This window comes from Macaca nemestrina, chromosome 3 (assembly GCF_043159975.1).
Source record: "Macaca nemestrina isolate mMacNem1 chromosome 3, mMacNem.hap1, whole genome shotgun sequence".
Lineage (NCBI taxonomy): Eukaryota > Metazoa > Chordata > Mammalia > Primates > Cercopithecidae > Macaca > Macaca nemestrina.
The window spans coordinates 145,865,624-145,892,711 of NC_092127.1; the positions used below are offsets into that span (position 1 = coordinate 145,865,624).

At 41.2% G+C, this 27,088-nt stretch overlaps 1 protein-coding gene across 1 annotated transcript; it reads right to left on the reverse strand.

The window, feature by feature from the left end:
- Positions 1-1,307: 1,307 nt before the first annotated feature.
- On the reverse strand, positions 1,308-26,478 carry LOC105496862 (placenta associated 8). Its single transcript, XM_011767506.2, has 5 exons — positions 26,374-26,478; positions 19,729-19,869; positions 16,849-16,973; positions 5,295-5,408; positions 1,308-1,587 (listed from the first exon to the last, which is right to left on the reverse strand). Exons 2-4 carry the CDS (start codon positions 19,838-19,840, stop codon positions 5,304-5,306), a joined length of 342 nt encoding a protein of 113 aa, XP_011765808.1. The 5' UTR covers positions 19,841-19,869; positions 26,374-26,478; the 3' UTR covers positions 1,308-1,587; positions 5,295-5,303.
- Between the last annotated feature and the right edge of the window lie 610 nt (positions 26,479-27,088).

The window sequence follows — 27,088 nt, forward strand, 5'->3', positions numbered from 1 at the left end:
GGGGTCCTAAGAGGTAGTTGTAACCATGGGAGTAGATGATACTATCTAAGAACGTGAGATGTGAAAGGAGTGGACCCAAGCTAGAACCCTGCAAAGCACCTGCATCTGTAGAGTAAGTGGAGGAAGGGGCAGAGTGCTTGAATTTGTTGAGTGCCTACTAAGTTCCAGGTGCTTTGACATTTTGTCTCACTGAGATTTCACAATAAATATATAAGATAAATAGTTTTGCCCCTTACTTCCCTCCCCCCCCCCCCCAAGGAAAAAGAAATGGAATCAGAAGTGTAGGAGGAGAACTAGGGGAAATTAGGAAGTGAAATTTTCATCAGGGCAAAATGATGCTGATGGATCAAATGGGATAAGAAATGTGAAAAAAATCATTTTACACCTTTATCCATCAATATTTAACCAAAATTGTGTCATTGAATTTGATCATTGACATTTTCTTACTCTGATATCTCATATTCAAAAGGGAAAGAAAATCAACAACACAATAAATAACCCCCTCAGGAATGCAGTGGAAAAGCAAGGCTTGGTATGTTGTTTTGCATAAAATCTTGCTTTGCCAGCATTAATACTAACAGGTAGCATGAGAAGAAGCAAAAGTGTTGGCTAAATGTACCATAACTGCCTTGGAATAGTTATCTGTAGTCTATTTTTTTCTTTCTCTCATCTAAAGTTCTTAGATGAAAGAGAGCTGGGTTACTGTGGAACAAAATCTCCTGCTCAGAAACCAAAGTATGAAGCCTGGTGCAGCGGCTCACACCTGTAGTTCCAGCACCTTGGGAGGCTGAGATGGGAGGCTTGCTAGAGGCCTGGAGTTCAAGGCCAGCCTGGGCAACATAGAAAGACCCCCAACTCTAGACTGGACACGGTGGCTTATGCCAGTAATCCCAGCACTTTGGGAGGCCGAGGCGGGTGGATCACGAGGTCAGGAGTTTGAGAACAGCCTGGCCAAGATGGTGAAACCCCGTCTCTCCTAAAACTACAAAAATTAGCTGGGCGTGGTGGTGGGCACCTGTAATCCCAGTTACTCGGGAGACTGAGGCAGGAGAATCGCTTTTACCCAGGAGGCGGTGATTGCAGTAAGCCGAGATCGCGCCACTGCATTCCAGCCTGGGTGACAAAGCGAGACCCCATCTCAAAAAAAAAAAAAAAAAAAAAAAAAGACCCCAACTCTGTTTAAAAAAAAAAAAAAAAGAAAGAAAAGAAAAAAAAGAAACCAAAGTATAAAAACAAAATTATGAGACTGACCCTTGGAATTAACTAGTGAAAAAGACATTTTAAGGGGAGCAAAAAGGCATGAAGAATCTTGTCAGTAAAATCTTTTATTTGGTTTATATTTCAAATGTAATTTTAAAAGTTTATAAGCCAGGAAATTTGATAATATGAAAGCAAGGAGAAACTAAGTTGCACCATTTAGCTAAGCTCAGGGACAACATTCATTTATAATAAATCAAAAATTTGAGTTTTTCCATGCCATCAGTTGTACTTAAACATATCCATCATATTTCAGTTGCAAAAGATGGTGAAGAACTCAAGCTGAAGAGGTGTCTGCTGATTTTTGTTGCTTCGGTAAGAGCTTTTCACCTATAAAGGACACACAAAGAAGAGTTTTGAATTTTCTCAATGTACTTTTATAATTTTTAATAAACTTTTAATTGCAGAATCATTTTTGATTGATGGAAAAGTTGCAAAGATAGTACAGAGAGCTCTCAGGTATCCAGCACCCAATTTTCCTGTTGGTTAACATCTTACGTTACCATGGGAGGTTTGTGAAAATTAATGAACCCATACTGACACATTATTACTAATCAAAGCCCATACTATCTTCAGATTACTTGGTTTTTACCTACTGTTTTTTTCTGTTCCAGCATCTCATCCAGAATACCACATTACATTTAAATGTCATGTTCTCTTAGGCTCCTCTAAACTGTGACTGTTTCTCATCCTCTCTTTGTTTTTGATGACCTTGACAGTTTTCAGGAGGAGTAGTCAGGTATTTTGTGGAATGTGCCTCAGTTTAGGTTTGTCTGATGGTTTTCTCATGGTTAGACTGGAGTAATGAGGTTTTGGGAGGAAGACCACAAAGGTAAAGTGCCATTCTCATCACATCAAATCAGGGGTGCAAACTATCAATATATTACCAGTGATGGTGACGTCGATTACCTGCCTCAGGTCATTGTGTCAGGTTTCTCCAGTGTGGAGTTACTCCATACAGCATAGAAAGTGTACTTGCGTGCTGTGCTTTTCATACTGTACTTTTTGGAAGGAAGTCACCATGCAAACCCCCACTTCACGGTGGGGAATCATGCCGCTCTCCTTGAGGAAGGAGTATCCACCTAAATATGTGGAGTTCCGTATGGCAGCTGTGTCTCTTCTCCCATACAGAAATTCTCAAAATTCCCAGTTTTCCCTGCTTTCAACACGCATACTTTTCTTCAATTTTCAAATTTTATTCAATCATTTATGTTAGTATAAACTCATAAATATTTGACACTTTGGGTTATAATCTAACACGACCTTATTTTATTCCTCAAAGTGTCCCAGTTTGGACTGTGGGGAGCTTTCCAGTTGATTCCTACGTCCTTTGTCTCAATCTATTTTTAACGTAAATCATGTTGTTATTCCTTGCTCTTTCTCTCGTTTCTCCCCATTTCGATATCTGTGTATCTAAAGCTTTATTGCCAGTGAGTGATGTAGGGTCCAAGTTGATGAGGAGGAGTCAGGACTGCCAAGGTATTTTACTTCAAACCCATCTAAAGATTCAGTGAGATATTTTCCCTGAGGTTAAAGAAAACACTTGTGCTATCATGACTCATTATCATCAATGTGTGGGTAGATATTTGATGTAAATTGTTTCATGCATTTATTTAAGTAAACAGTGTTGGAATGGTCTAACTCCCCATCTTTGCTTCCAGCCTCATCCTGTACAGTCTGTACTATATACTGCTATTAGATTAATATTTACTATTTTTAAATTTTATTTATTTTTATTTTTACTTTTTAGTAGAGATGAGGTCTCGCTATGTGGCCCAGGCTGGTCGCTGGTGCTGAACTCCTGAGCTCAAGTGATCCTCCCACCTAGGCCTCCCAAAGTGTTGGGATTATAGGCATGAGCCACTGTGCCCAGCCTTAGATTCATATTTCTAAAGTGTAGTTCTATTCATTTACTTCAAGCCTGCAATAACTTCCCAATTCCTACCAGGTCATTAGCTTAGTATTCAGACATTGCATGCTAAGGCCCCAATTCACTTTTTAAAAATCTTTTATTTTTCGTTATTTTTCTACTTATGCCATATGTTCTAACCAAGTTGGACCTAAGTTCATATTTTCTCTTTTTTTTTTGCCTCTCTAGTTTCATGAATATTGCTGATTAGAAGCAACATTTCATTTCTTTTCTTTTTCTTTTCCTTTTTTTTTTTTTTTTTTTTTTTGAAACAGGGTCTTATTCTGTTGCCCAGGCTGGAGTGCCGTGGTGTGATCATAGCTCACTGCAGCTTCTACCTCCCAGGCTCAAGTGATCCTCCCACCTCAGCCTCCCAAGTAGCTAGGGCTACAGGTGTGCACCACCACACCTAGCTAATTTTTGTATTTTTTGAAGAGACGGGGTTTCAACGTGTTCCCCAGGCTGGTCTTGAACTCCTAGGTTAAAGCAATCCTCTTGCCTTGGCCTCCCAAAGTGCTGGAATCACAGGCGTGAGCCACTGCACTCAGCCTCCATTTCTATTAATTAAAACCACATCTTGAGTCAGTGATCCTCTGTTTGCCCCATCTAATTCACTTACTCCCTTGACCATCCTGCTGCGTGCCCTGGGAGGCGACCTGGGGACTACAGTGACACTTGGCTGCCTTCTGCCTTTCTGGTGAGTTCAGCCAACGGGAAACCCAGAAGGACATCCTAAAGTGAGGTCAGGGTACTTTTTCAGTTCTGTGGGTTGCCTCCGGCTGCTCAAAACCCTCTCTTGAGAGGATACTGTTTCTTTCAGGGCAGCCTTCTTCACACAGCTCTCTCCTTAAGGATTCAGGTAACTGCTCCCTCTTCTCCTCCCTGGGGCTGTTGCCAGGCAGATTATTACACCATGCCTTGTTATTTCCCTACAGTGCCCCACCCACACCTTTATACTTAGTCTTCATTAAATCCTTGAACTATCACAGTTTCAGTGCCATCAGTTTCTCGTTGTGAACTAGTACACACTTCTTCTTTAGAATTAAAAATCACTTCTTTCAAGAAACTTTCACTTATACATCTTATAAGATGTGATCTTTTCCTCCTCTGAACATAAAATATCACTTTGTCTATAGCCATTAATTGAATTCTGCATTTTAGTTAGGGGTTTGTCTAATCCCCCTTTTTTAGTATAAAGTCTATAATGACAGAGGGACCAGCTTATTCATCTTGCCCCCCAACCCCACCACAATACCTAACAGTATCTTACCTAGTCTTAGATATTGATACATTGATACATTACTTGCAAAGACAATGTATACTTGATCCTAGATCCTTGATACATTACTTGCTAAGTAAATGAACATTTTTTTACATATCTCCCAAGAGTTATTTTTATTAACCTATACAGAGTCTTTATCACTTCAGGAAGGAAATTGGCTATTAGAAAGAGTAGAAAAATTGTTTTCTTTCCATACTCAAGACATATTCTACAGGGGATGGAGTAAATCATGTTGATTTCTACTTAACTACATCCTCAATAGATAGTCCTGAGAAAAATTAGTTGGAAATGACTTGATTGAATTTCAGATGGTGAATTCCATATAACTTCCAAACGTTCTAAATTCTATTTCCACCTTTTTCAAAGTTCAACTTCTCCAATAGGAGTTTTCTATTTAACCTCACCTTGCTATGATAGATGCTTTATGCCACAATCAATCCAAATATCATATAGTATGTTATTTTCATTGCTCTTCTATTTTATAATTATTTACCAATTCCTTTTGTCAACTTGTTTGTCTTAGCAGGGAAAATGTTTTCTAATTCTTTTGTATCTCACCATACTCTGGTATTTTACAACTGGTCAGTGCTTCCTTAATAGACCACCAGAATTCTGAGAAGTTTAGAAAATTCACCATTCCTTTATTTACTAAATTATAGTTTCAAAGTATGGAGCTATCTTCTTCATAAGAAGAAATTAAAGCCAATCTTGATATTATGATAGCACTTCAGGAGACTTAAGAAATAGCTATTGCTGAATTATTCAAAACAATGAGTAATTGACAAAGTCGTTAGTGATATTTCTAAAAACCCACATATTCTGAGAGGAATGTTTGCATTGACTCACCATCAGTTTTTAGAAAGCACGCATGGCTCTCCTTCTGTTGATATCTCTCTTGATTTGGCAAAGAGAACAATGAGGACAGCAAAGGGTTACCATATAGTCATCACAAATAGATCCCTGTTTGAAAACAAAAAAGAAATAAAAATATAAAATTCACCTATTTGGAATTAAGACTTGCCACATCTTGAAGAGAAGCAGAAGGCACTGCTCTTTAGGATTCAGAGTTTGGATGGATACATTTAGGAAATGTTACCTTGCTTTTTCATATAAATGTTGTCTCATTTTATGACAGAAAATATTTTCTATACTTTACATTTCTGAAAATGTAAGAAGATGTCCAACCAAACTATCAAGTATGAGAGTTAAATATCTTTAGGAAGTGGAATTTCAAAACTCTTTTCTCCTGGACCTCCTCTCTGTCACAGGAAGTTAGTAGAGGATGTGCTCCACCAAAATGTGGGTGTAAACCAAGGAAGAGGAAGATACCGGGATATAAGAAGCAGGAGTCTAACATAGGAGAGAAGCTAATGGAATCTCCAGGGTCATGGTGAAGGGAGATCCCAGGATGAGAGCTAAGCACTAGGAATAATGGGCAACTAGTTCAAAAGGTAGTAGGACTGGAAGTGATTTCATCATGAAGATGAAAATGATAAAACATCTACGTGTTGAAGGTGTTGGGAAGAGATTTAGAAAACTGGCAAACAATTTGGGGTTAAAGGACTCATAAGTAAATGGAGGAAAAATACTAACAAAAAACTCAATAATTACTAATACCAGGAAAAACAAAATTGAACAGGAAAAGCAATCATATTTACTACATGACTCAGCTCTGAAGTTGAATAAAACAAATATAAGTATCCTAATGTAAACACTGAATATGGAATTAACCATATAACTATATTGGAAAGAATGGGATGGGGGAGAGGGCACATGTGTGTGGTGGGGGGAGGAGGAGAAAACAGAACTAAATTCACATCTTCCCTAGTAGGAGGTTAACAGATAATGCCTCTAACTAAAAGTCAAGAAGTAGCAATACAAGTGTGTGATTTGGAGATATGGAGAAAAATTCCCAACACATCAGCTCTAGGGAAGAAGTAAGGAAGAAACTTTTGGGGACTACTTTGTAAAAATTAGATGATTTTAAAAACACTTTGTTTCAGGGTTTTGATAAATAAAAATGTTAAAGCTGCATTAGAAAACAGTGGCATTTACATTCCTGGCATTTAATCGACTTGAAACTGAACACAGTCATGGGCAGGGCACGAGATGAACCCTAATCTCCATCAAGTGCAGGGTCTACAAACCATATCAAGCACTGATCTTAGAAGCAGTTTAGGGAGGGTCAGAACCTTGTAGCCTCCAGCTCCATGACTTCTAAACTATAATTTCTAATCTTGTGGCTAATGTTAGTCCTACAAAGGCAATCTAGTCCCCAGGCAAAAAGGAGGTCTGCTTTGGGAAAGGGCTATTACCATGTTTGTTTAAACTATAAACTAAGTTTCTCCCAAAGTTAGTTCAGCCTACACCCAGGAATGAACAAGGACAGCTTGGAGATTAGAAGCGAGATGGAGTCAGTTAAGTTAGATCTCTTTCATTGTCTCGGTCATAATTTTGCAAAGGCAGTTTCACCACCTCAGTCTCCTGAAAAAGAGTTTCAGGCTAGGACTACAGGTGTGCTCAACTGCACCTAGCTGAAACTATTTTATATTGTCACTTAAAAATATTTATCATTTTGTTAATTCCAAAAAAAAAAAAAATGCTTACTGACAGCACTTGTGAACAAAATTTAAAAATAATAAAAATTAAAACAATTTTAAATGCATGCTATAGATAATTTTAATGATGAATTGAAACACGGAACAATATTAAGTGAAAATAACAATATAATCCCTTTCTACCCAATGTCATTACGAGAGATAAACTATTAATAATCTGCTGTGTATCCTCTTTCCTTAGCTTTTGTTCTATGCCTATGACTCATATAAATATAGATTAGACGAAGATACAGCTATGAACATGGACATATAGAGTTTGGCATTTCAGGAGTTCTTTTGCTTTTTAAAAATGAGGTCATACTATCCCGTCACTTATTTTTCCTACTTGATATATGATAGCCAATACTGTAAGACATTTCTATGTCTTGTTTTATGTCCTTGAGAGCTAAATCTTGTGACCATATGGGGATACTTTCTTTTGGTTTCCACCATCCAGAGGAGAGGAATTTGGGGGTTCATGTCATAGTTAGTCCAAAAAATTTTTCTTGAGCAGATAAAAGCCTTGTGAGCTTGAAATTGGCTTCTCTAAGCTCCTTCTGGAAAAAGCAGTAGAAACTGCTCAGTGCTATATAGCTCAGCAGCTAAGGTGTTATCTTTTTGGCAGTGGCGGCCTGGGTTCAATTGTTGGCTTCTGGAATGATTCCTTTCTGGTTTGTTATTTGTGTAACTTTGCCATTTATTGAGGTGTTTTTCCACCAATGGATAGCTTCTGATTTCCCCTCTTGAATTTTCCTTTCTCTGAACTACCTCGTGGAGATTGTAAATCTTGTAGAAAAGAAACTGCTTGCCATGTCCTTGAAGAACCGAGGAGGTTACCTTTGGTAAAGTTCAGAAACCAGAAATATTGGCCGCGTGGCATGGCTAAAGTCGGGTAATAAGATATCTGAAAGGATTTATTTTTTAGAGAGTACTTTGTTAAAAGTCAGCTTAATTAAAAGTGGATAAACAAGCTATAGGTATATTTAAAAGGCCTTTATATTTTTCTCTTCTTGGAACTTGTTTTTCTGAAAAAAGATTTTTTTCTTCTCAGTTGACTGAATTATTTTTCTCCATTTTTTTTTTTTTTTTTTTGGTCTTGTCATCCTTAAGGCACATGAGAGGCCCTAAGATAACTTCTGGTAGCCTAGGACTCATTGGGAAAAACAGAGGAGGCACCAGAGACTGCGTTTTGGCGGGGGGGGGGGGGGACACTGTTTTCCTCATGAAACCCCAGGAATTGGATACAGCCAAAGTGGATAGATGCCTGTCAAAATCAAAGACTCTGTTCTGTTTTGCATTGTGTTATCTGACGGTTTTGAGTTTGGGGGGTATCAGCAATCACTCTGCATTATGAGAGCTAGCTTTGGTGTGTAATAACTAGATAGGAAATATACTTTAAGGGGTGGTTAACAGTAGTATGGAGGGATACTTGACTCTTCACACTTAGATCAGAGAAGCATGCTCTTGGCCACCTGGAAGATAAGGCAACATGCTCACCCCTCATTGGGAGATGAGACTCTCATGAGGATGGGCTAATTACAAAATGGGCTGATTGGCTTTGGGTTGCCTTGTAATGAAATGCACAGTCGGTAAAAGCACTGCACTGTCTTCTTCCGTAGTATTTCCCTCCTTTTGGGGATCCAGAAACTAGTATAAAATGGCATCTTTAACTTTGGAGATCTGTCTTTGCCTTCAGCTGTTTGTTTGTTACTTATTTGGTCCTAGAAATGCATGCTCTCCCAGCTCTGTTCCTCCAAGGGCTCCACCCTGAAGCCAGTCATCCAATTAAGAAACGGGCAAATGAAAAAATCTTACAAGTGCCCAATCTTCTTTCTGTCTGTATTTACATGTGAGGTGTGTGTGTGTCTGTGTGTATGTGTGTGTGACATTTATATATAAAAGAGCTCTGATTAATTGGCTTAGAAAAAAGGGCTTAAATAAAATATTTTGTCAGAACAATAGAAACTTTAATGCCTTTTTGTTCACATGGCTTTAGTAATCTTTTGGAAATAAGGACAGTTTTAAAGATTATTGGTAAAATAAGTTGTCTTGAAAATGTAGACATTTGTCCTAAATTAAGGTCAGATATCAGATTTGCTAAATGCTTTAAGGTCAAACCATTTCTTTGACTTTTGAAAATTGTTCGATTTACCTACTTTGGCGGCTTAGCTAATATATAAGGCCTGGGGACATATGGAGAGCCATGCCCACTAGCTATGCTAAAAAGTCAGACCTTATCTTCATTTCTGTCTAATGTCCTAGGCTCCACCCCAATACATAATTAAAATCTCTTACTTATCAGAGTTTTCACCAAAAATAAAAGTTGCTAAGAGTTAATACTATAACATGTAATTGAGACCACTGGAGAAACAGTTTTAAAAAATACAAGGTGTGTAGGGAATGTGTTTTTGGTAAAAGATTGTAAGAAGGCATAGGAATATGGCTTTTGTTAAAGGGAATGTAATTTTGTCTAGTTCTGAGGGTTTTTTTTTTTTTTTTTTTGAGATGGAGTGTCGCTCTGTGGCCAGGCTAGAGTGCAGTGGCGCGATCTTGGCTCACTGCAACCTCCGCCTCCGGGATTCAAGCGATTTTCCTATCTCAGCCTCTTGAGTAGCTGGGACTACAGGTGTGCGCCACCATGCTCAGCTAATTTTCATATTTTTAGCAGAGACGGGGTTTCACCATGTTGGCCAGGATGGTCTCAATCTTCTGACCCTGTGATCCGCCCACCTCGGCCTCCCAGAGTGCTGGGATTACAAGCGTGAGCCACTGTGCCGGCCCGAGGGTTTTAAAGATTGTCTTAACCTAAAAGAGTAACGGGACAAAACTAAAGGTTTAAGGAAAGTGAAAAGGGTTTGTAAAGGGTTGATCTTGTAAAACATTCTGTTAGTATAAACAAGTTGGCCAAGAGCTAAAAAAAATTATTCAGCATTTTTCCATAGGTTAAAACATTCAAATCATACTGACGTGGGGCCAGAATCTGGGCCCATGTGTCCAAATAACAGGATTTTCTTAGAAAATGGATCTGCTGTTTGATGGAAAATTATAAAGCGTTCTAAAAAGTTTATGAAAATCTTACCTTACAGTCAAACTAATTAAAACTGGACAGATATATACAATTGTATGTAAAAACTAGCTTTAGCATTAAAGATGCACTAATGCAAACATGAACTTCGGTTTTCTTTTTCAAAGATGATTTTTATGTCATGTTAAAAGATAATGAGAGAGTTTTGTTTTCTCCTCTGGGTAAATGGCAGGGAACAAAAGGAGGACAGAAAGAAGAGACAGATCCGGCTGGCTTCATGCCATCTTCATTGAGTCTTGTTTAGAAAGCTAAGTCTCCTCTATTAGAGTAAAAGGTTTGGTTTTTTTTTTTTTTTTTAATTTTGTTAGTTATTTTTGCCAAATGAATGACTTCTGGTGACTTGGGATTCTATTTTGTGATATCTGGTGTTTTAGACCTTTGATATTTGACAAACTTTCCAAACTCAAATTATAAATTATGTTTCTTTCTAACCTAATATTTAGATATTAGGTCCTCTAAATGGCTTATTTGGTACAAAAATCATACAGGAAGTATTGTCAAATATGAAATTACTTTCTTTGGTCTATATTTGTGTAAATGTGTTATTGGTATATGTTCTAAAATTATATAAAACTGCTATAATTCTAATATGACTTAGTATATGTTAACAATAATAATTATAATTATTATGTTGAATGGCTGTGTGCCACAGAAGTAAATTTCCTTGTCAATTGTGCCTTTAGCTGTGGCTGCCCTAAAATGTCTTTGTCATCCACAGACAATTGTTTTCTCACTTTGGTCCTCTTTAAAAGACGATTTTATTATTTTTATTTTTTATTTTTTATTTTTTTGAGACGGAGTCTTGCTCTGTAGCCCGGGCTGGAGTGCAGTGGCCGGATCTCAGCTCACTGCAAGCTCCGCCTCCCGGGTTTACGCCATTCTCCTGCCTCAGCCTCTCGAGTAGCTGGGACTACAGGCGCCCGCCACCTCGCCCGGCTAGTTTTTTGTATTTTTAGTAGAGACGGGGTTTCACCGTGTCAGCCAGGATGGTCTCGATCTCCTGACCTCGTGATCCGCCCGTCTCGGCCTCCCAAAGTGCTGGGATTACAGGCTTGAGCCACCGCGCCCGGCCTAAAAGACGATTTTATAATCAGCTATCACTTTTTTTTTTTTTTTTTTTTGAGATGGAAATTTCATTCTTGTTACCCAGGCTGGAGTGCAATGACACAATCTCAGCTCACTGCAATTTACAAATTGAAGGTCTGTGGCAACCCTGCATCAAGCAAGTCTATGGGTGCCATTTTTCCAACAGCGTGTGCTCACCTCATGTCTCTGTGTCACAGTTTGGAAATTCTTGCAATATTTCAATTTTTTTCATTCTTACTATATCTCTTATGGCCATCTGTGATCACTAGACTTTGATGTTACTATTTAATTATTTTGGGGCACCATGAACTACACCCATCCATATAAGGTGGTGATATAGTTTGGATGTTGTCCCCACCCAAATCTCATGTCAAATGTAATCCCCAATGTTGGAGGTGGGGCCTGGTGGGAGGTGACTGGATCATAGTGGCAGATTTTCCCCTTAGTTCCAATAGTGAGTGAGTTCTCGTGAGATCTGGTTGTTTAAAAGTGTGTAGCACAGGTCGGGCGTGGTGGCTCACACCTGTAATCCCAGCACTTCAGAAGGCCGAGGCAGGCGGATCACAAGGTCAAGCGATCTAGACCATCCTGGTAAACATGGTGAAACCGGTCTCTACTACACACACACACACACACACACAAAGATAGATGGGAGAGACAAGATTGCACCACTGCACTCCAGCCTGGTGACACAGCAAGACTGTCTCAAAAAAAAAAAGTGTGTAGTACCTATGTCCCCCTTCCTCCTGCTCCAGTCATGTGAAGTGTTGGCTCCCCCTTTGCTTTCTGCCATAATTGTAAGCTTCCAGAGGACTCCCTAGAGGCAGATGTCACTATGCTTCCTATACAGCCTGTGGAACCATGAGCCAATTAAAGCTCTTTTCTTTATAAATTACCTAGTCTCAGGTACTTCTTTATAGCAATGCAAGAATGTTTTCTTTATAAATTACCCAGTCTCAGGTACTTCCTCCTTTCTTTTTTTTTTGGAGATGGAGTCTCGCTCTGTCGCCCAGGCTGGAGTGCAGTGGCCCAATCTCGGCTCACTACAAGCTCCGCCTCCCAGGTTCACACCATTCTCCTGCCTCAGCCTCCTGAGTAACTGGGACTACAGGCACCCGCCATCACGCCCAGCTAATTTTTTGTATTTTTAGTAGAGACGGGGTTTCACCTTGTTAGCCGGGATGGTCTCGATCTCCTGACCTCGTGATCCACCTGCCTTGGCCTCTCAAAGTGCTGGGATTACAGGCGTGAGCCACCGTGCCCGGCCCGGCCCAGGTACTTCTTTATAGCAATGTGAGAATGGACTAATACCGACAGCAAATTTAACTGATAAATGTGAGTATTCCGACTGCTCCACTGACCAGGTGTTCTGTTCTCCCATCTCTCTTCCTTTCCTTGGGCCTGTCTATTCCCTGAGACACAATAATACTGAAATTAGGCCAGCCAATAACCCTACAATGGCCTCTAAATGTTCAAATGAAAGGAAGAGTCCCATATCTCCTAATTAAATCAAAATCTAGAAATAATTAAGCTTAGTGAGAAAAACATATTGAAACCAGAGAGAGGCTGAAAGCTAGTCCTCTTGTGCCAAATGGCTAGCCAAGTTGCGAATGCAGTGGAAAAGTTCTTGAAGGAAATTAAACATGCTACTCCAGTGAACATATACACGATAGGAAAGCAAAACAACCTTATTGCTGATCTGCAGAAAGTTTGAGTGGTCTGAATAGGAGATCAAACCAGCCACAATATTCCCATAAGTCAAAGTCTAATCCACAGCGAGGCCCCAGTGCTCTTCAATTCTGTGAAGGATAAGAGAGATAAAGCTGCAGAAGAGGCTGGGTGCGGTGGCTCACGCCTGTAATCCCAGCACTTTGGTAGGCTGAGGTGGGCAGATCACAAGGTCAGGAGATTGAGATCATCCTGGCCAACATGGTGAAACCCGTCTGTACTAAAAATACAAAACAATTAGCTGGGTGTGGTGGTGCGCACCTGTAATCCCAGCTACTCGGGAGGCTGAGGCAGGAGAATCGCTTGAACCCAGGAGGTGGAGTTTGCAGTGAGCCAAGATCATGCCCCACTGCACTCCAGCCTGGCGACAGAGCGAGACTCCATCTCAAAACAAACAAACAAACAAACAAACAAAAAAGAAAGCTGCAGAAGAAAAGTCTGAAGCTAAAATAGGTTGATTCATGAGGTTGAAGGAAAGATGTCATCTCCATAACATAAAATCACAAGGTGAAGCAGCAAGTGCTGGTGGAGAAGGTGTAGCAAGTTATCCAGAAAGTCTAGCTAAGATAATTAATGAAGGTGGCTACACTAAAAAACAGATTTTCAATGAAAATGAAACAGCTTTACTGGAAGAAGATGCCATCGAGGAAAGTCATAGTTAGAGAGAAGTCAGTGCCTGTCTTCAAAGCTGCCAAAGACAGGCTGACTCTCTTCGTAGGAGATAATGCAACTGGTGATTTTACGTTGAAGCCAATGCTCATTTGCTATTTGCAAAATCCTAGAGCCCTTAAAAATTATTCTAATCACTTCTCTTTCCCCCACCCCACGAGAAAAAACAAAAAGAATTATGCTAAATCTGCCTGTGCTCTATAAATGCAACCACAAAACTTGATGACAGCACATGTGTTGACAGCATTGTTTAACAAATATCAAGCCCACTACTGAAACCTATACTCAGAAAGAAAGATTATTTTCAAAATATTACTGTTCACTAACGATGTACCTAGACATCCAAGAACTCTGATGCATACAAAGAGATTAATGTTGTTTACATGCCTTCTAAAAGAATATTTATTCTGCAGCCAATCAAGGAGTAATTTTGATTTTCAAGTCTTATTATTAAAAGAAAAATATTTTTGAAGGCTGTAGCTGCCATAGACAGTGATACCGCTGATGGATCTAGGGAAAGTAAATCAAAAATCTTGTGGAAATGATTAATAATTTTGTATTTCATTAAGAATATTCATGATTCCTGGCCAGGAGTGGTGGCTCACAGCTGTAATCCCAGTATTTAGGGAAGCCAAGGCAGGCGGATCATTTGAGGTCAGGAGTTCGAGACCAGCCTGGCCAACATGGTAAAACCCCATCTCTACCAAAAAATAAAAATAAAAAATTAACTCAGTGTGGTGGTGCACATCTATAGCCCCAGCTACTTGGGAGGCTGAGGTGGGAGAATCGCTTGAACCTGGGAGGGGAAGACTGCAGTGAGCCAAGATGGCGCCACTGAACTCCAGCCTGGGTGATTGAAACCCTGTCTCAAAAGACAAAACAGAAAAAATTCATGATTCCTGGGGGGAGATCAAAATATCAACATTAAAAGGAGATTGGAAGAAGTTGAGTCTATCCCTCATGGATGACTTTGAGGTGTGCAAGACTTCAGTAGAGAAAGTAACTACAGATGTGGTAGAAATAGCAAGAGAACTAGAATTAGAAATGGAGCCTAAAGATGTCACTGAATTGCTGCAATATCATGATAAAACTTGAATGGATGAGGAGTTACTTCTTATGGATGAGCAAAGAAAGTGGTTTCTTGGCCTGGCGCGGTGGCTCATGCCTGTAATCCCAGCACTTTGGGAGGCTGAGGTGGGTGGATCATGAGGTCAGGAGATTGAGACCATCCTGGCTAACACAGTGCAACCCTGTCTCTACTAAAAATACAAAAAATTAGCTGGGTGTGGTGGCGGGCACCTGTAGTCCCAGCTACCTGGGAGGCTGAGGCAGGAGAATGGCGTGAACCCGGGAGGCGGAGCTTGCAGTGAGCCGAGATCAAATCACTGCACTCCAGCCGGGTGACAGAGTGAGACTCCCTTTCAAAAAAAAGAAAGCTGTTTCTTAAGGCTGGGCGGGGTGGCTCACACCTGTAATCCCAACACTGTGGGAGGCTGAGGCGGGTGGATCACAAGGTCAAGAGATCAGCACCATCCTGGCCAACATGGTAAAACCCTGTCTCTACTAAAAATACAAAAGTTAGCTGGGCATGATGGTGCATGCCTGTAGTCTCAGCTACTAGGGAGGATGAGGCAGGAGAATCGCTTGAACCTGGGAGGCGGAGGTTGCAGTGAGCTGAGATCGCAGCCGCTGCACTCTAGCCTGGCAACAGAGTGAGACTCGTCTCAAAAAAAAGAGAAAGAAATAAAGTGGTTTCTTGAGATGGAATCTACTCTTGGTGAAGATGCTGTGACCATGATTGAAATAACAACAAGGAATTTAAAATATTCCGTAAGCTTAGTTGATAAAGCCATAACAGGGTTTGAGAGGACTGAATCCAATTTTGAAAGAAGTTCTATTGTAGGTAAAATACTATCAAACAGCATAGAAATCTTTCCTTTCATGAAAGGAATGGTCAATTGGTGAGGCAGACTTCATTGTTGCCTTATTTGTTTTTTGTTTTTGTTTTGTTTTGTTTGAGATGGAGTCTTGCTCTGTCGTCCAGGCTGGAGTGCTGAGGCATAATCTGGGCTCACTGCAGCCTCTGCCTCCTGGGTTCAAGCAATTCTCTTGCCTCAGCCTCCCAAGTAGCTGGGATTACAGGCACCTGCCACCATGCCTGACTAATTTCTGTATTTTTAGTAAAGAGGGTATGTTGGCCAGGCTGGTCTCTAACTCCTGACCTCAAATGATCAGCCCTCCTGGGCCTCCCGAAGTGCTGAGATTACAGGTGTGAGCCATCACACCCAGACCATTGTTGCCTTACTTGAAGAAATTGCCACAGTCACCCCACTTCAGTATCCAGCACCCTGGTCAGCAGCCACCAACACTGAGACAAGACCCTCAACAGGCAAAAACATTATGAATTGCTAAAAGTTCAGATAGATTATTATTAGTATTTTTTAGCTATAAAGTATTTTAAAATTAAGGCACATATGTTGTTTTTCGAGACATAATGTTATTGCATACTTAATAGACTATAGCGTAGTATAAGCATACCTTTTATGTGCACTGGGAAACCAAAAAATCGTGTGACTTGCTTTATTGCAATATTCGCTTTGTTGTGGCGGTCTGGAACTAAACCTGTATATCTGAAGTTTGCCTGTATATATATGTGCACACACACACACACACATGCACACAAGCACACACACATCCACTCCCAATCTTATTGGTTCTGTTTCTAATGTACTTAGGAGAACCCTAAGTAATACAATCTCTCACCTACAAAAAGTGGAGTTGGTGTAATGGAAAGTGTATGAATGGACAGTTAGAACTGAGTATTGACTCCTTCTCTACTATTATCTTTGAGGAAATTACTCTACCTCTTAAAACTTTAAAGTTCTCATCAGCAAAATGTTGTGGACCTACCCGCTTTGCAGAGATGATGTGAGAATTAAGTGAGATAATACATGTAATGCATCTGGGGCACAGTAGATCCTAAATAATCCTCTTCCATTGTATGACATCCATTGCAAATATGAGTTATTTATTTTCTCAGGTTTTCAACAGAAACCTAGAAGGAGGCCACATAACCAGAAGATCTGTTGCTACAACTGAATGCAAGATTGCACATGCTAGGGAACTCTTATCAATCAATTTCAGAAGATGCATACATCAAATGATCTCTAGGTTTATAATAATTATTTTGAATGTGGTTGCATATTTGAGTGAGATGGTATGGTAACAGACTCACAGGGATGCCATATCGGGTCCTGTAGAGAGTCCTCATTGCGACGCTCGTTCCACACAGACAGCATTCGTTCATATCAGCTGCAACTTGACACCCAAGGCATGGGAAACAAAATGTGCCACAGAGACCTAGACACATGAAACCAGGGGTACACGTTACTCCACTCTGCCCCTGCCACAACTGAAAGTTTAGCTTGCTTTCACAAATGGCAGTCCAAGTCACGAGGCCTTGGCCACGTAACCTGCTGCTAAGCCCATCTTCAATGTTTCTGTTTAGCTTTGCATCAGTTTCTCCCTCCACACGCAAATCATTTCAGGAATGACCATGCCTTTGTAAAGTATATCATTCTTGTCTAGCTCTGCCTTCATTCATTTGTTCATTGATGCAGTAAAACGTATTCATTTTCCAGACATTATCCTCAGTACTGACAGTGCCCCTGGCTCAAGTCTAGTAGTGAAGGCAGATCATAGGGAAAGTTCTCCAACAGAAACGTGTTTAAAATGCCAACAGGTCACCCAGAAAAATGGGGCCTACAAGGCCCTGAGTAGGAAATGCTGTTTGAGCTGACTACTGAAGGATGATGAGATGTTTTAAAGGTGGACAAAAAGGAAAAGAGCCTCTTCGAGGTAATCTGGCACATACTGGCAAAGGCTAGTGTTCATTCAATACGGCTGGAGCCCTGGGATGGGATGAGGATTTAGCTGTGGGTTGAGGCAGGTTGGGGAGCAGATGATGAAAAACTCTGAGTGTTAAGAGTGCGTCATGAGAGCTATGAGGAACCACTGAAACATTTTAAGAGGGGAGAATAATTTGATCAGATCTACATTTAAGAAAATGTGCTACTAAGCAATTAAGCTTTGATTGGAACTTGTGTATTCATTTAATTGGGTAATAATAATACTAGGGGTAAGAGGGTTAACCGGTTCATCTTTAGAGAGTTTCACCAATGTGATCTAATTCTTACTTTGATTTGCAGATGTTGAACTGGTGTCCTGAGAAGCTTAAGTCATCACTCCAGACAATGAGAGTGAAAAAACTAACCCAATTGTTTTATTCCCTAGGTAATTTTCCCTTGCTATGCTACTGAGTGTGTAATTCTTTTTTTATTTTTATTTTATTTATTTATTTATTTATTTATGATGGAGTCTTGCTCTGTTGCCAGGCTGGAGTGCAACGGCGCTCTCGGGTTCAAGCAATTCTTCTGCCTCAGCCTCCTGAGTAGCTGGGACTACAGGCACCCGCCACCACACCTGGTTAATTTTTGTATTTTTTAGTAGAGATGGGGTTTCACCATATTGGCCACGCTGGTCTTGAACTCCTGACCTTGTGATCTGCCCGCCTTGGCCTCCAAAAGTGCTGGGATTACAGGTGTGACCTACCACGCCCAGCCTGAGTGTAATTCTCAACACATTCAAAGTTCAATTTCAGGCCAGGCATGGTGGCTTATGCCTGTAATTCTAGCAATTTGGGAGGCTGAGGCGGGTGGATCACTTGATGTCAGGAGTTTGAGACCAGCCTGGCCAGCATGGTGAAACCTCGTCTCTACTAAAATCACAAAAATTCGCTGGGTGTGGTGGTGCGTGCCTGTAACCCCGGCTACTCGAAGGCCAAGGTAGGAGAATCACTTGAACTGGGGAGGCAGACATTGCAGTGAGCCGAGATTGCACCACTACATTCTAGCCTCGGTGACAAAGTGAGACTGTCTCAAAAAAACAAAAAGCAAAAACAAGGTTCAATTCAACTCTCATTCAAAGTCAATTTCAACTGTCAAGTGAAAGGATAATATATTTTATTTTCTTGTCTTAGAGTACTATGTGGACCAAGGCAAGCAAATAGACTTCAGAGCAAGTTTTCTGTAGGTGGGTTTGTTTGTTTCTTGGTCATTATTGAGAACTAAGCACCTTGCTCCTCTCTGCAACGCCCATCTCACCCCAAACTTCCTTTCCTGCAAGTTCATTTAGAGAGATCTCGAAGTAAGAGATCTTTTAGAGAGATCTTATAAAAAGAAAACAGGCTGGGCGCGGTGGCTCACGCTTGTAATCCAGCACTTTGGGAGGCTGAGGCTGGTGGATCACCTGAGCAGGAGTTCGAGACCAGCCTGGCCAAATTGGTGAAACCCTGTGTCTACTAAAAATACAAAAATTAGCGGGGCATGGTGGCAGGTGCCTGTAATCCCAGCTACTCGGGAGGCTGAGGCAGGAGAATCTCTTGAATCTGGGAGGCAGAGGTTGCAGTGAGCGGAGATTTTGCCATTGCACTGCAGCCCGGGGAACAAGAGTGAGACTTCATCTCAAAAAAAAAAAAAAAAAAAAAAAAAGGAAGAAAGAAAAAGAAAACAAAGCAGTCAGATATTTTTTTTTCCTCAGTGACAAGCTAATTGCCACAGAATTCTTTATTCTCAGGTGTGTAAAAAACCTAAATATATGAATGAAAATAGTTCTTCTCTGAACGCATATGGAAACCATGAATGAAAACTATCCCCTGGGTACTGGACACAACGTAACTATAAAATAATGAGGTTAATTTATATGTTGCAAGAATAGTCTTTCTAAAAAAAATCAAATTCAACTTGGAATTTTTAAATTAATGTAAGGTCTATTTAGTCAGGCCAGACCTGCTAGTTGTTAGAATCAATCAGCTCTTTTGCTATTATCTTAACCCAGAACTTATTTTAGGAATAAGACTGTTCTTTGAAGGACTGGAGAAAAATTATCCGTACAGAGGCTTTTTTTTTTTTTTGCCAAACATACCATTGCCTGACCTGCAGAGTGCCTGTAATAAGTTAGAAACTTTTTCTACACCATAAGGGAAGAATAGGGGAAGGGTTTAGTCATTGGTAATTCACCTCGGTATCAATTAAGGGGATTCTTTCCCCACACTTACAGACTCCGCAGTCGCTGAAGCAGTCACACATGCTTGTCTGCCAGTTGGAGTTCTGGGGAGACAGACCGACTCCAGGTTGGGTCACAACGACCACCGGCGCCTGAGATTGCATTTTCAGTGCTGGGTCTTAAAAGCAGTGGACTGAAAAGTCAAAGAGTGGCGTTAGAGATCTCGAGGTTGCTCTTGAAAGCCCACGTTAGGGCAGGATGCTGAGGCAGTGTAGAGGAAGTTGCTCTGTTTGAAGAACAGAATTTCTGTCTCCACCCCTCACAAGATAGAGGCCGTGCAGGTGGGAGGAAGGAATTCACCGGACTGGGCCGGGCGCGGTGACTCACGTCTGTAATCCCGGCCAAGGTGGACGGATCATTTGAGGTCAGGAATTCGAGACCAGCCTAGCCAGTATGGCGAAACCCCGTCTCTACTAAAAATGCAAAAAATTAACCAGGCTTGGTGGCGCGTGCCTGTAATTCCACCTACTCGGGAGGCTGAGACAGGAGAATCGCTTGAACCCGGAAGGTGGAGGTTGCATTAAGCCGAGGTCATACTTCTGCACTCCAGCCTCGGCGACAGAGTGAGACTCCATCTCAACAACCCCCCCAAAAACAAAAACCACAGAATTCTCTGAACTGGGAAGGTGAACAGTTGCTTCTCGTGGGGTAAGAGAGCGGAACAGTGTTGCTCATGTACTGTTTTTAGGCAGGTACCTGGTATCCACACAGGCAGCGAAACAAATGAGCAACCTGTGATCGTGGCCGAAAGTAGTGAATTATGGAAAATAACATTCTCTAAAATGGCATCATCCTAAACTTTTGTGTATATCCCCCCACTTCTTGCTCCTAATTTATTATTTCTTTTTGGACTGATTTCCTATGAGCAACCATTTCCAGTCTTCCTACTTCCTGACTTGTCCTTCACTTCATATTTACTGGGAGCTTGCAATCCTGTGTCAGCGCTGGCCTGACGGACGCTGCTGTGTGGTACGGGCAGTTTATTTAAGAAGTAAATTTGGTAAGGTTACTCCTCATTTCTCTACATCATGAGAGGCAGTGTAGGGTCATGGAACATGAATTAGATTAGGAGTGAGAGAGTCTTTGCCCAGGTCTTAGTTTCTGAAACTGTGATCTTAGACTCATCATTTAACTAGTCATTTAAATGTCCACTTATTAATCTGTAAAATGAGGTTTCTGACCTACCCACCTTACAGGCTCATTCTAAAGAATTTGTCTTTAAATAAAAATACCATGAACTGTATTCAGAATAGCTGAAGCTTATTTTAAATGTATTAGATGTGCCCTTCCATATACATTAAAGTGGTTATGGCTTCTGCTTGATTTTTTTTTTTTTTAAATGTACCATAGTAGCCGTTCGCTGCTTTTTTACACTAGAAGAGTGAGGCGGACCCATCTGTGGATCCCACAGCAAACAAGATTTTCTGCAAAAGAAGGTTCCAGTAAGTGAACAAAAAACCGGAGGGGTCGGCTGAGCCGATCATTCAGGGCGTGCATGATCCGCGGGTGTGTGTGTGGCGGCGGAGGAGTCCCAGTCTAGGGGCAGATACGTCGGGTGATGGACTAGGCGAACGTGTGTCTGGCTGCCGCTGTCTTCCGGCCTCTTCCAGGGAGGAGGATCGGGGAGGCGGAGAGCCCCCCTGGCTCCTCCCCAGTTGCAGGGACAGGTCTGAAGCAGGTGCTTCAGGAGGCGGGGAGTGGGTGGGTGGGCTTCTTACCTTCTCCGCCCGCTCTGCACTCGAGAAGGGGACTGTGAGCGGCAGCTGCGCTTGGGGCTCTTCGATCACCACCCCCCGCACTACGTCTCCCGCCAGAGCCGCTCTGGGACCCCTGGGTCTCCTCTGCTGGGACCAGACCTGCCTGCCGGTGAATTCTTAGAGCAGCCCGCGCAGAATCCATCCCAAGGAGACCGCCCATTGTTGCTGGCGCAATCAGGGAACGGCGCCTGCGGATGGCTGCCCTCGGGGGACCACTCGCCCGGGCGGCGCGCCGCTGGGGACTCGGCGTGAACCTGGCAGCGGGCGCGCGGTCTCGGAGCCCAGCCCCACCTGCAGGCGCCAGGAGCCGCAGCGCTGGGCAGGGCTGGCACCGCTCCCTCCCGGGCACCTGCCACTCTGTCGCTCCGGGCGCCCAGGCTCACCGGGCGTTTGTTTCTAAATTGTAAAAAGTTTTTATCAGATGGTATGGGCTGAGCAACGCTGGGATCGGAAAGTAAGACAAGAAACTATCACCCACCCTCTCCCCCGCCCGCTGATTTGAATGCTTATTAGATGGACCCTGGATTCTAGTCCTGCTGTACATGCCCACAATGTAAGAGGAAGCAGTCACAACCCTCTAGACACACTCATGCCGCCAATCTCATGAAATAAAAGGTAAGGACCTTGCAATGATTCCGTTTTCGTCACTCACCCCTTTTACAATAATTAGCTTGGCTTTGGGAAAAGTAAGTCCCAAATCCCCAACACTGAGGGGTAAGCTCCACAAAGGCAGGGAATTTTGTGGGTCAAGTTCACCGAGGTTTCTCAAAACCTTAGCTCGGAACCTGGTACACAGGAGGAGCTCACTAGCGGCCCCGTCACCACGCTCTCTGCTTCCCGGCTGGCTGAGGCCATGCGTGATGCAGGCTCCAGATGGTGCACAGCAAACAAGGGCCAGAGCCCAGCCCTGAAAACGCAAACAAGGCTAATGTTTCACCTGACTCTTCAGACCTCTACAGATGGGGCCCAGATCTTCCCTAAATCTCAACTCCAGTACTAACATGGTCAAAACCATATTTTTGGGTGATGGCTTCCCACATTTGGAATCTTGGGGGAAGAAGCATTACAGGAAATGCTAGAGAATATGTATTCTAATTTCTTATGCATTTCATCTTAATTATCAAATACCAGAAAAAATATGAAATGCTAATTATCAGTAATGTCAAGTGGTTATCCCTAGGTGATTGGCTGACAGACTTTTTTTGTTGTTTTGTGATAAGGTCTCTCTATTGCCCAGGCAGGAGTGCAATGGCATGATCGTAATTCACTGCAGCCTGGACCTCCTGGGCTCAAGTGATCCCCCCATCTCAGCCTCCTGAGTAGCTAAGATTACAGGCGTACACCACCATGCCTGGCTAATTTGTTTTCCTTTTCTGTAGAGATGGGGTCTCACTATGTTGCCCAGGCTGACCTTGAGCTCCTGGCCTCAAGTGATCTTCCTGCCTTGGCCTCCCAAAACACTGAATTACAGGTGTAAGCCACCACCCATGGCCGATAATTTTTTTTATACTTAGCATTTATTTCTTTTACAAGCAAAACAAGAAATATCCTTTTCAGAAACGAAAAGCAAATCCAGTGACTAGAAAAAAAAAATTTAAGGGGGCATACCAAGCCAGGTACGGTGGCTTATGCCTGTAATCCTAGCACTTTGGGAGGCCGAGGCGGGTGGATCCTGGGTGACAGAGCGAGACTCTGTCTCCAAAACAAAAAACAAAAAAACAACAAAAAAAAGGGAGGGGCATGTCATACAAATGATACTATAGCTGTTTGTATTTTTTTTCCCTCTTGGCCTCTAGCCAACGCTTGGCACGAAACTGGTATTCAATAAATAAAGATGATCCTACAACTCTTTCAGAGGAAAAACATGTTCATTTTACACCCTTATTTTTTCAAGAAGGCTATATTGTGATTTTTAATACAATAACAGAAATCCGAAGATTTCAGAATAAAAACCACCCTGCAATTATCTAATTGTTTCTCCTTTACCTGACTGTCTTTACTTAGTGTACGGCATATGTGTTTGTGTATTCAATTTGGCTAATGTTAGACTTCATAGCAGTTTGAGTCCTGAACATTTTCTGAGTGCCTTTGAAATCCACTCAGTGGCCATCTCTATATTCTGTACCAAGCAGCTGTATCGGCCTGGCGCAGTGGCTCACATCTGTAATCCCAGCAATTTGGGAGGCTGAGGTCGGGAGTTCAAGACCAACCTGAACAACGTGGAGAAACCCTGTCTCTACTAAAAATACAAAATTAGCTGGGCATGGTGGTGCATGCCTGTAATCCCAGCTACTCGGGAGGCTGAGGCCGGAGAATAGCTTGAACCTGGGAGGTGGAGGTTGCGGTGAGCCAAGATCGTGCCATTGCATTCCAGCCTGGGCGGCAGAGCAAGACTCCGTCTCAAAAAAAAAAAAAAAAAAAAAAAAAAAAAAAATATATATATATATATATATATATATATCTCAACTGTATCTCAAATATCCATATGCTAACTGCCAGTTGTGTGAACATTTACTTCCTCCATGTAGTAGCCTCAACAGTCTTTAGCCCAACAGTCAACATTGTATGTTTCTGTTTCCTTCACTACTTTTGTACTTTTGACTTCCTCTTTTGAATGTGGGAGATTGCAGGGACCCAGGTGCTTTTGTGAATATTAGCACTAGGAACTGGTGCAGAATGGGGGGCCCCAGGAGGTTCTGATGCTATTATAAGTTCCTCTCTAGTGCAGATTGCCTGTATTGGTGGAGAAGTCTACTCGGCTTATCCCGGCATGGAAGAGTAGTCCTAAAGGGAAGTGCTCTCCAGGACTTCCATCTGCCACTTCCAGCTTATTCTAAAAAGGGTCTAATAACTTCTCCTGTGAGATACCTTATTCAAAAAAATACCTTCTTGATAGTTATAAAACTGAGATGAGAAAGCAAACACACTCATTTGTATGTGCCTCTGTGATCATTTAAAAATTCAAGGTATCTTTTAAGTTACAACAAAGGTAAAACAGAAACAAATGTAAAATTGTTGCTTGTTCCAAACAACCACAATTCTCTTTGCTTTAGCCATGACATCTTTAGCCTTAGCCATTCAAGGTAAAAGGTCAACAGCAAGTGGAGAGAAAATTTCCTTGAAAATCTAGAATTTCTAGGACCTTAGGTATCAGCTTGTCTCCTTAGTTCAGTGGTCCTCAAAGGTTACTATTAGTAAAACCACTTGGACAGCTCTTTAACATGTGGATTCCCAGACACTACTCAGAGATTGTAACTTAGATAGAGTGAGCTAGGGTTGAGGAATCTGTACAATGTAGAATTCTACACACTGTTCAGACATTGTGATTTAGATAGAATGAGCTAAGGTCTAAGAATCTGTAATGCGCACCTGCAGGGCTGCTGCCCTTATGCCATAGGATTTTGTCCTGTGAAATAGAAAAAGGTGGCCTTTCTCACAGACATGGCTTGGTGAGCATGTAGCTGCTTCGGTGAGAATTCGAAAAACAGTCTATCTTTCTCCAGGGTGATGAAGCCCATGCTAGGCCCCCCTGCATTCCCAGGAGCACATTTCAAACTAGCTCCTCTCTCTTCAGGTGCAGGCATGTGAAGTATCCTGGGCACTTCACTAGATTCTAATGCCAGTGGCCTTGCAGAGCACACTTTGTAACCCACGGCCAGTGGCGTTATTTTTCTTCTGTTACTAATAACTACAGATCCAATTTAATTCAGCAAATATTTTATTGAGTGCCAGGATGTGTAAAAGTCTTGTGCTGGATTTGGTAAGGGCTAAGGAGATGCCTGAGGTTTCCTTTCTGTGGCCAGCAGTTCTACCCATTGTGGGGTGACCACACAGCTGTTTTGTTCTATACCATCTTTAACCCCACAGGAGCAGAGAGAGTGATAAAAAAATTGGCAGGGGCCACCTTGGAAAATGCAGGAAAAGTAGGGGCAGGAGGAAGTGAAATGGGAATCTTGGTGGGTGAGCTTGGGAGAATGAGACTAGAATACCTTTCTTTAGGAAGTTCTTTCTGTGGAATGGTCTCAATGTCAGGAAATCTTGCAGTATTTGGTTCATATTTTAAACATCTTAATTTTATCTATTAGTTAAGAATCAATCTTGTATTTGTCTCTCCTTTCTATGAGCACCTCACTCCTGAGGACAGCCCACTATCTTATTAAAATACATTAATATTAATATAATACATGATATTAATTACAGTAATATTAATACATATTATTAATATTGATTAATCCAGACACAACATATTATTGAGATTTTCTCTTCTTTCTACTGTTTATTGATGTTAAATTTCATTTTTTTTGCTTTGATTGAAACATTTCCATTTCATAATCTCTCCATCTCTCTTTATACGTATTAATGAAGCACCAGAATTTAATTTTGAAGCATTCTAGTCTGTTTTTCTTACTTTCATAGTGAGAATTCAAGGATTCTTATAACTCATTAGCTAAATCTACAAAATTCCATATCTTGTTTCTAAATATTTTAAATGGATAAAATAGAATATTTGTAAAGCAGAAAGAAATTAGACCAGCATAAGTCAACATGCATACGTATTGAAATAAAGAGTGAAATTAATGATCATGTTACTAAATACAATATATATAATATGTGTTTGCTGCAGCAGCAGCAGTTGATGAGGATTCAAGGCTAGGATCTTACACTACTTTGAAAAGCCTGGCATTTGGCAAAATGCTTAGCACGAAATTGTTGAATTTGACTAAATGTATAAATTTAAAGCAATTAGATAAGAAAACCTTAGTCTTTTAGCTGAAACTCAAAATATAACATGCTAAGAAAAAAGAAGATCAAATAACTTTTAAAGAAAGCTTTTTTTTTTCAATGCTAAGTTTTTAAAAGAAGTTCTTACTTGTACTTACAATTAGTAAATAAGGTTCAGAGGAGGAAATGTCTTGTGTCCTGGGAGAGAATCTCACCACAAATGAAAACTACTGAAAGGGGAGAGGCAACTGTGTTTCTATCGCAGTGCATAGTACAAAGAACAGTTTCAGACGCTCTCATTGGCCAGCGTAATCCAGCAGAAGTGGTTTCAATGTGTGTTTCTCTTATCTGGAGAATGAATATATCTCTTGCCAAATAAGGCATGTTCCTTTTCCTATATTGTGTTAGGTACACTGATCTGTCTTTTCGGTGGGGAAAGAATTTAATTCATTATATAGTTTGATTGGTTTTACATGTCTGGCAGAGCTTACTGTTTTTGTGTGTGTGTGTTTGTTTTTTGTTATCTTTGTGGGGAAAAAAGAAGATCATTATGGTTTCAGATTATATAGTAGTTGGCATCTCAAGTACCCTTTAATGGTATGAGCTTACAGATACTGAATATTAAAATAGGCCAAGCATTTCAATGATTCGTTGATGACTTTGATAGGCCTTGTTTTTCCAATTTTAGAAGTGAGGAAACAAGCTCAGATCCTTGAGTTGATTTTCAGAGGCCACACAGCTAACAAGTTACTCACTTAGGATTTTAGCTTATGTCAGCTCAGCTCCAAACTATGGCTCTTTTTAGAACGTTACTTCCAATGTCTTTGTACCTTTTTAATTATTCTTCTTATTGGTGGTATTACTATTTGTTTC